At 44.3% G+C, this 10006-nt stretch overlaps 1 protein-coding gene across 2 annotated transcripts; it reads right to left on the bottom strand.

Moving 5' to 3' along the window:
* Nucleotides 1-1489: 1489 nt before the first annotated feature.
* LOC121550331 (AN1-type zinc finger protein 5) lies at nt 1490-9316 on the bottom strand. Of its 2 annotated transcripts, none has more exons than XM_041862557.2 (6): nt 9160-9316; nt 4681-4845; nt 4145-4247; nt 3954-4039; nt 3564-3683; nt 1490-3166 (listed from the first exon to the last, which is right to left on the bottom strand). In XM_041862557.2, exons 2-6 carry the CDS (start codon nt 4841-4843, stop codon nt 3018-3020), a joined length of 621 nt encoding a protein of 206 aa, XP_041718491.1. In that variant the 5' UTR covers nt 4844-4845; nt 9160-9316; the 3' UTR covers nt 1490-3017. The 2 variants fall into 2 exon arrangements, with proteins under 2 accessions (XP_041718491.1, XP_041718490.1); XM_041862556.2 differs by having other exon boundaries at nt 9062-9316.
* Nucleotides 9317-10006: the final 690 nt, after the last annotated feature.

Consider the following 10006-nt stretch of genomic DNA (forward strand, 5'->3'; position numbering starts at 1 on the left):
ACAATATCCTTTAATGCTTGTCTCCAGCAGGTGGTTAGCAGTTTCAAACGCAGTAATGTAAAACTAGGTCAAGACAAATAGCACGTTTCCTTTGTCCCAATCACTCCAAAGTTGTGACCTCTGGACCTATGATTGGCCTTTTAGTCATGTTAATGAAACACTTAACTTTCACAATGAGTTACTTTTTCCCATCCCTGCTCACCCACTCCATCATTAATCAACTGACTCACCTACACACACACCCTCTATCAATGTCCCCCTTTTTCTCCCACTACCCCTCCCCTGTTCCCTCTCAATGATTCAAATATCTTGTGATGCCCCACTCCTGTAATCTCAATGACTCAAAGGAGCTTCCTAGATCGCTACTGACACTTAATGTTACACCTAGAGCAAGGGCACACCTGCGAAGCCGTGTCTCCCTCTCCTTTTCTCTTTATCCATTTAGTCTGGGCAAAAGCGAGGAACACGTCAGAAGGTAGATAAGGATGGAGAAGCAGAGAACAGATTAAACATAATGAAAAAGGGAAAGGTGAGTGTGTATTTCTAGTGTTTATAGTGTTCTGTATGGTAAGGGAGTGTCTCATCGTAGGGACCGGGCTCAGACTGGTCTAATCTGGTTATGCGCCGAGAGTTTAGTGACGCTACCTCGGGTCACCCCTTCATAATCTCAAGCCTGTCCATTTCCCACATTCACTGTGAGCTCGCCCTGACCTCTCAAAACACTCCCACTTTCCCCTATGGCCCTCCTTGTGAGCGTGCTCTCATTCCCTGAATCCAAAACCAACCCCAAGCCCCTCCTGTTTGGCTGGGTGGAAATGTTGTCAATCTAAAGGCAAGAAGAAGTCATTACCATAACGCTTATCCAATCCTCTCAGATCTGCAGCAGTGGCTCGGGTGTAGGGGCTAGTGGTTGATTTGGAATTCAGAAACAATCTCCTTAGTTCCCCTAACTCCCCACAGTAGACGGAGGTGCATTCATGTCATACACACATCTGTCACTGTGATGTCAAACACTGAGCCAGCTTTCCAGACACATGCACACACACACACATGGCAAGTGAAACACAGACACCCATAAAGTAAAGAGATTAGGGGGTGGGAGTGTCTGTCCCAACCCCTAGAGGTAGGCTACGGGACCTCCCCAGCTGTTCATGGGTCAGGTTGAACGGAACACGTTGGTTCTCTAATCCCCCAGCACATGTGCCACATCAGCCGTCCTCTTTTTTTCTCTCCATGCCCTGAGGCAGGGAGGAATGACATTGAGGTACTGGGGGAGTTGAGCCGAGTAGTCGCCTTTGCCGTCTTCCTCTTGTGCACTCTCCCGGCCTCCGCTGTCTGAGCAGCTGCCAGCGTGACTATCTGCCGACGCACTCCCCCAAGCCTGTGACAGGTGTGCGATAAAACACTGCGTTTGAAAACAGTGTGCTTCCAAGCAGTCTGACTGGCCCACATATTTACTCCTATAACGTAAACAACCAATACAACCAGGCCTTGTAATGTCTCTGTACACAGTCTTTATTTACATGATACAATTATGCTGTAATGCTGGGTAGCAAGATTATGTAATACATAAATAGTTAGTTTTTTTGTACAAATTTGCATATAACTAACAAAGGAAAAAACTGAAACGGATACCTTTCTTTTAAAAAGTAAAAACCTCGTCCCTATGGGAGAAAAAGAAAGATCAACATAGGACACATACTGTCAATGTCTCACACAGCCAAGGAAAGTCTCACACACAGACCAATAGCAGAAAGAAAGCTGAAAAGATAAGTTGGAATCCAACTATGGAATCTATTTTTCAAATCGCAATTCTGGCATGCTCCTGTAGCCTTGTAAACATGTGCAAGGCTACAGGATATTGCTTAACAAAATAAGGAGATGGGGGAACGCACAATCTGACACCCACGTGTTCACTCAATCTCACTTAACACACACACACAAAAACAACACATAGCATGGCTGTCTCACTTCACAACTGCACTGAATACATGTGCTAATATCAGTACTATATTAATATATTAAAAAAACAGGGATTAAACATGTCTCAGCGGATAAAATAATGACCTAGCAATTCATTCAGATATTTTACATGATTTAAGATAGAGCAACCCATGCAGTTATCCCATTCATACCCCCCATATAGCCAAAAAAACAGATAGGTAGTGCCCAAGCCACAACCAGAGAACTGCACGCAACCCTCTGCCTGAGACCACAGTTGGGAGATTCTGACCTTAGATTAGTCTAGGACCTCCTTGACTAAAAGTCCTGTTCCACATGAGTTGGTAAAAATGGGTTTGTCCTCCTTCTCATGCCTCTTCCAATGAACGTAAAGACTGACCGTGGCGTTCAAGTGATGAAACAGAAATGGTGCCTTCCTCTGGCAATAATGAAGTGATTGTAACAGACGATTAGGAAAAAGGCTTCACACGGACAATGTGATGAGAAACATGACCTGCTGCTGTGAGGTAGGCAGGTAGGAGAGATGGTCTGAAAAAAGGCCCAACTGCTTTTTGGGAGAGTGTTGCAGTTCTGGAGTGGTCATACCTATTGGACAACTGACCCGACTGACACTAATGGGAACGGAAAGTAGAAATGGAGATTCAACTGAACTCGTCGGGATACTGCATGTGCACACAACTTTAGAAAAAATGGCTTGTCAACTATTTGGCAACAAAGTGGCCAAACAGCTCTGGGGCTGTATTGAGTTGTGATGGAACGTCCAGATAGAAATAGGTTCTGCAGAATAGACACGCCTCTCCTGGAAGGTTACCCTGGGCTGCTCTTTTAAAAGATAATACATGTATTTTTTTTTCTCCAGAATATCGGCAAAGACACACAGTAAAGAGGGAAAACAAAAAAAGTGACCGTTCATGCATCTCCCCCTTGGGCAGGAACTCTTTATTTTCTCAAGGTTGTGATTTTAAAAATGACTCCTATCCTTTTGCCACTCGTGCCAGTGTTCATGTCAAGGGTTCACAATCATACTCCAGTCTGTGTGTGGATGGTTCTTAACCCTATATTCTCTGGATCTTGTCAGCGACCACAACAGGGTTCTCCTTGCGGATCTTGGCAGCTGCCTCCGCCTTGTAGTCGTAAGGACAGTTGTGCTTGTCGGAGTACCGATGGACACCGCAGAACAGGTTCCCACAGCGACAGTCGAACCCTGGAGTAGAGTTCAAAAGGTCAGAGATTAGAGGGGAACCACAGCATGAACCAAACTCCAACTCAATAACAATTAACCTCTGCTAATAAGACCAAAGACACAGAAAGACTACGGTTACTTTCCAAACCACCTACGTTGCAGCCGCGTTGCATGGGGTTCCTGCTGTGTTAGACAATATTTATACATAGTAGATATGAGACCAATCACAAATGCAGAAGTAGTGTTTTACATTGCAGGAATCCCATAAATATGACTTCACTATTTGTGCAACTGTAGAGTAGGTGGCCTGGAACATGGCCAATCTCTTTTGCAAGAACGGCATGACATCGTATACATTGCTCAATCCTGTCATCCCATTTCATTGAAGAAGCACCACATCCTGCTATGGCGTGCTCACCTGTGAGGCCCACCCTCTTGCGGCACATGAAGCACTTATTCTTCTTGGGCTTGGGGGTGTCTTCCTTGACTTCATCACTGCTGGCAGTGACAGGGCTAGAGGCAGTAGGCTGACTCACAACTGAAGGAGAAAACAGAGGAGAAAGGCACTTTGTTAAATATTCACTTCTTTCAGTCTTAGGATTAAAATAAAACAGGGTTCCTGTGTTCTTTTTTCTGAGGCAGTTTTAGCACTCACATACAAGGGTATTTTTAAAACTGGTTTATTTTAGGCAGGCTGTTTATAAAACCACAGTTGGGTCTGAGGTATACAAGTCAGTGTGTATAGAATTAGCCAATGGTAAAGTGGGTCGAACAGAGCAATGTTTCCCTCTAGAAGTGTGTGTTTTACCAGGCTCTAGGGAATCTGGGTTATCCTCTCTTGAGATGCTCATCTCTGTCATTTGTTGAGTCACTGGAAGAGAGCCTTGAATAGTTCTGCAGAGGGGGTGAATGAAAGAAAATGATAAGTTACAGATATGAGAGAGCATAAAGCAATAAGACATCCATTGTATCACATGCGGACACACACTCACACCTTACCTAGCCATGTCTGCAGCAGAGCCAGATGACGTGTCTACTTTGGCTAGACTGGCCTCCAGTCTCTGGATGGCTGAGGCATCAGAGGTAGAACTACCGACTGCTCCTGTGATACAGCAAAAGCAAAACATCAATCTCAGATGGGAGATGAGACTCAATTTTGGTTCAACGGTTTCCGCTCAAGAGCGCAGCTGGTCCATAACGTGTATGTAAATTAGGGTTATCACGATACTCCGAGGTATCGTGACAAGGAAACAAAACATGAAGCGGACTAAATTTCCTGAGGAAAACAGTCCTAATGTTGGAAACAAGCAGCCTTATGTTGTCACCCAGAATCACATGCTTCCTTTCCAAGCTATAGCACACAATATGTATCATACAGTAGGTTTTTTAAAGGACCAAAGAGTATCGTAGTATCGCAATACTGGTATTGTGACAACCCTAATGCAAATAGTGAATTTTAGCGGGGGAGGGAGACGCACTGTTTGAAGTAGATTTGTGTTGTGTGTGGTCAGTGAGAGGGTGGAGGGGGAACTTACCCATTGGGCTAAGTTGGCTCAAGCCGCAGTCACTACTCTGCTGTCGGTTCAGATGCTCCTTGTAGCAGACCGAGCACATGCCATTGTTCCTGGGGTTGCCATAGAAACCACAGCCAGTGGCACAAAGCACAGGCGTCAGGCTCGGGTTCGTCTCTTGGGCCATCGCTGTTGACAAACGGGAGCAAGGTGTATTGTTAATGTGGGAGTATGTATGCGTGTGTCTGCATGCATAACAGTTTGTGTGTAACTCAGGTGGCCAAATGTAGGTGTGGTGGTTGGGCACATACATTTGAAAATAACATACTAGGAAGGAACATTAAAACTAATGAAGAAACGGGGGGGGGAGGCAAGGATTCTACCACCAAAGTTAAAGAGAGTTGAAATTCCTCATTGCGCACAAGAAAACAGGGAATGAACGCTGAGAAGAACAATTAGGCCCAACACTTTTTCAGCTCCCCTCCTTGGCAGGAGCTGAGCACATCAACAGGAGTCAGGACTAGGATGTGTCAAAGTGTCATTACCATAAATGACTAGGCCTATAACAATGTCAGCTGGTCCTCCTCCAGCTTATCACGATGAAGCACATCTTGATGGATATTTATTTACACTATTCACCACCTCTGTGTGACAAGGACAGAATAGTGCCAATAGGGGGAGAATAGACCAACGAGTCACATTTGCGGATCAGTTTTTTTCAAACAACATTCCGCCTTGGATTGTGATTAACCCCGAAGGTGCTATAGCAAGACACTTAGAGATTATCTGGTACTTTTATATACTATTTAGCCAGTAGTTGTCAAAGTAGCGCTCATGAGCCAAAAGTGGTCACAGACAGTGCATTCGGAAAGTATTCAGACTCCTTGACTTTTTCCAAATTGTTACGTTACAGCCTTATTCAAAAATTTATTAAATTGTTTTTTCCCCCCTCATCAATCTAAACACAATACCCCATAATGACAAAGCTAAAAGAGGTTTTTAGAAATGTCTGCACATTTTCAAATAATATATTTGTACAAAACTGAAATATCACATTTACATAAGTATTCATACCCTTTACTCAGTACATTGTTGACGCACCGTTGGCAGCGATTACAGCCCTGAATCTTCTTGGGTATGACGCTACAAGCTTGGCAATCCTGTATTTGGGGAGTTTCTCCCATTCTTCTCTGCAGATCCTCTCAAGCTCTGGCAGGTTGGATGGAGAGCGTCGCTGCACAGCTATTTTCAGGTCTCTCCAGAGATTTTCGATCTCTGGCTGGGCCACTCAACAACATTGAGACTTGTCCCAAAGCCACGCCTGCGTGGTCTTGGCTGTGTGCTTAGGGTCGTTGTCCTGTTGGAAGGTGAACCGTCGCCCCAGTCTGAGGTCCTGAGCGCCCTGGAGAAGGTTTCATCAAGGATCTCTGTACTTTGCTCCGTTCATCTTTCCCTCGATCCTGACTAGTCTCCCAGTCCCTGCCGCTGAAAAACATCCCCACAGCATGATGCTGCCACCACCATGCTTCACCGTAGGGATGATGCCAGGTTTCCTCCAGAAGTGACGCTTGGCATTCAGGCCAAAGAGTTCAATCTTGTTTCATCATACCACAAAATCTTGTTTCTCATGGTCTGAAAGTCCTTTAGGTGCCTTTTGGCAAACTCTGTCATGTGCCTTTTACTGAGGTGTGGCTTCCGTCTGGCCACTCTACCATAAAAGCCTGATTGGTGGAGTGCTGCAGAGATGGTTGTCCTTCTGGAAGGTTCTCCCATCGCCACAGAGGAACTCTGGAGCTCTGTCAGAGTGACCATCGGGTTCTTGGTCACCTCCCTGACCAAGGCCCTTCTCCCCCAATTGCTCAGTTTGGCCGGGGGGCCAGCTCCAGGAAGAGTCTTGGTGGTTCCAAACTTCTTCCATTTAAGAATGATGGAGGCCACTGTGTTCTTGGGGACCTTCAATGCTGCAGAAATGTTTTGGTACCCTTCCCCAGATCTGTGCCTCGACACAATCCTGTCTCGGAGCTCTACGGTCAATTCCTTCGACCTCATGGCTTGGTTTTTGCTCTGACATGCACTGTCAACTGTGGGACCTTATATAGATAGATGTTAGCCTTTCCAAATCATGTCCAATCAATTGAATTTACCACAGGTGGACTCCAATCAAGTTGTAGAAACATCTCAAGGATGATCAATGGAAAAAGGATGCACCTGAGCTCAATTTAGAGTCTCATAGCAAAGGGTCTGAATACTTATGTAAATAAGGTATTTTTTTGTCATTATGGGTTATTGTGTGTAGATTGAAAAACAGTCGCTTTCAAACTAGGGATTATGTAGCTATTTGAGGTAAAACAGTAATTCTGCTCATAGATTATCCATGTATGAACTACACAGACACATCCAGCCCAAAGTTGGAGGTTAAAAAAATAACCCGAACCGGGATGTTGGAACATTGCTGGGGGGAGCCCTATAGACGCCAAAGTTCCGAAGCATGTCTTTAAGTTCCAGCTAATGAACAACAGGTAACTTTGCAAGGGAAATAAACAGATTTATATTATAGGTTATGACCAAAACATAAAAAATGCTCTGCCAAGAAGGGGCCACAGCAGCCTGCTCAGAACATTCAGAGATGTCCGTGTTATGGCCCTGCGAGGATGCGAAGGACAAACAAAAAATTCTGACAGCCCTTTGCACTCTCCAACCACAGAGTGTAGTCCCCAACCCCCACCAAGGTGGCCTGTCAGGCAAGGATTTCCTTTGAAAAGCCTCTTCTACCGTATCACGTGTCTGCCTGCTGACTGCAAAGCAAAGTCCCCTGCAAGCACCACGATTGTTGACGTTGTCTGGTTTCCACTAGTTACCACAGCCGAAAAGGCAAGATGTTTTCAAAGAGAAATCGTAGAAACAGGTGGGGCTTATGACTTTGTGGTGACGACCAGGTTGCCTGGCCTGAAATGTTCCGATTGTTACGAGCAGTACTTGGATGCTCGTGGCCTGCTTGATGCCCGACAACCTGTTTGCCACCTGGGCATGCATGGAACACAAATGCTCTCACACATCGCCTTCTCAAAGAGAAATAAATAGCATTTGCAAGCCATCATACTTTTTACTGGACACACAAAAATAGTTTGTATTTTTGCTTCACCCTGATGTTCCCCGACAGATGTCAATGAGGCCACGTCAATCAATGTGCTCCACATGCGTCCATCCCTCCAGAGCCTATAGCGACTATCAGATAGGCTAATTTGTTTCAACCAATTAATGCAATCAACCCGAAAGAAAACACGCATTAATCTGTCTGAATGTAGCCTAATCACACCCTTGGGGGGAAAATGGCACAATGTGCTCATTCACGGCACACTTGCCTAGATATAACATAAATGTAACAACAAAAACGCTAGCCTCCAGATTACACTACACTGCCAACAGTGTGTGGACAACCGCTCGTTGAACATCTAATTCCAAAATCATGGGCGTTAATATAGAGTTGGCCCCCCTTTTAACAGCCTCCACTCTTCTGGGAAGGCTTTCCACTAGATGTTGGAACATTGCTGGGGGGAGCCCTAGCTATATGGTTGTGGTCAGACAAAGAACACAATTAAATACATTGATATGGCCCAAAACCACTGAGTCACGCTACAGCTAAATAGTGCTAAGTACGAAACAAGAGCTAGCCAGCTAACGTAGATTAGCTTGACAAGCAACATTGTCGAGAGCAAAGGCAATAATTGTTTAGTAAATAGATTTGTGAATTAGATATAAGCCACGTTTTGACCCTTGTTCTTTTGGGCTTTCTTTGTCTGCTAACCATATCTTCCTGTTGTTTGGACGTCTTCTGATAACGTTAGCGCAAATACTAAAATGAATATGTGCACATATAGGCTGACACCCTATTCCCTATTTGTGCAATACTTTTGAACAGGGGCAATAGCTAGCTATCAGGTTAATTAGCAATTCAAATGTTAACATTTCCTTATGCGCTGTTAAAATGAAACTAATTGAAATCAACCAGCATCAACTAATATTCGATCAATTCTCAAAAATTGTTTAGCAATTGCAACTAGCTGTTAACTGGTATTGTTTTTAAATGATGTTCAGTTAAAGCACAACCACGGAGAATTACCTTATATATCGCTATTTTACCCTTAGTCTAGAAAAACGATACTATAGCATATATGGCTAGCTAGCGACTCTCCCTCCCTGACTTGCTTTTTTTCCTGGCCCAGCCAGACTGGTCACGTTCGAAGGCTTGTGATATTTTCAGTGAGGTGGTGGTGACAGCTTTAGCTCGCTAGACCTTGTTTACCAGACATAGAGGCTAACGACCAAGTATAAATATGACCTCCCCTCCACAAGACAACACATATTTCTAAAGTTAATTGATGTTCGGATAAAAATGTTTCCTTACGAAATTCCATATTAAGTTGATGATCCAATTTTCGGTGTCCTTTTTCTGTCTTCAACCATACACCACGACAACCAACCGTTTCAAATGTCGATTCTCACCTGCACAATTTGATCGAAATCACACAAGATGTATGGTCTGGTTGAGTACTGTCCACCAAATGTATTTTCTCGCTGTTTTCTCTGACGGAGGCTGTGTGAGAGATGTAAATATGTCTTCTCTTTCTCTCCCTCCCCCCTCTGCTCTCTCGAGCGGTGTTTGTTTCCTACTTTAGTAAGAGGAGTGGCAGATGATGTCACGGGGAAAATAACGTACAGTGATTGGCTACCCGAGAAGCCCTGGCGCGCGTGTCTCACAACAAGGGGTTGGGTCCTGGCTATCAGCATGGGGGAAGGTGAGGTGAGTATACCGTATTTATTGCATGTTCATTTGTCATCCATCCACCCACAGTTTATGAGTATTGAGCCATACCATGATTCTTAATAAGTCAATGTGTCTAAATGAGTCTTTCAAATAACACTGACAGGCTTGTGGTAACATATGAGTGTTTATTCTGTGAGAATATCACAGATTTGTGTCCACAGACAGGTGTGTGGTTGTTGCAATACGAGATTGTTTCCTCTGCCCACCCCCTGTCAAGAATCAATATGTTATTTTCTGTAACAAAGAACAGCAAAACAAGTTTAGGGGTGACATCAGAGATCAGACTAGCGCAGTCGGCGTCTCAAGGTGTAATTTCGGAATTTGGTAGTGCATCAGCAGTTTTCAACTTGTTATGTCAGCCACTAGCTAGGTTTCCATCCAATTGCTGACAGATTTTCAGGCAAATATTCACAAATCTGTATAAAAACAATATGTGCATTTTCCCACCAGAAATGTGTTTCCATCAAATTGACTTTTTGTGGAATAAAAGGCTGTGCGTGATGACATAGTGTTGTGCACATAAAT

The sequence above is a fragment of the Coregonus clupeaformis genome, chromosome 18 (assembly GCF_020615455.1).
Source record: "Coregonus clupeaformis isolate EN_2021a chromosome 18, ASM2061545v1, whole genome shotgun sequence".
NCBI classification, from domain to species: domain Eukaryota; kingdom Metazoa; phylum Chordata; class Actinopteri; order Salmoniformes; family Salmonidae; genus Coregonus; species Coregonus clupeaformis.

Coding starts and splice junctions, on each gene's coding strand:
- LOC121550331 (XM_041862556.2), bottom strand. Junction 4,248..4,680: donor GAGCCAACTTAGCCCAATGG/GTAAGTTCCCCC, acceptor GCTGTATCACAG/GAGCAGTCGGTAGTTCTACC. Junction 4,040..4,144: donor TCTGCTGCAGACATGGCTAG/GTAAGGTGTGAG, acceptor CCCCCTCTGCAG/AACTATTCAAGGCTCTCTTC.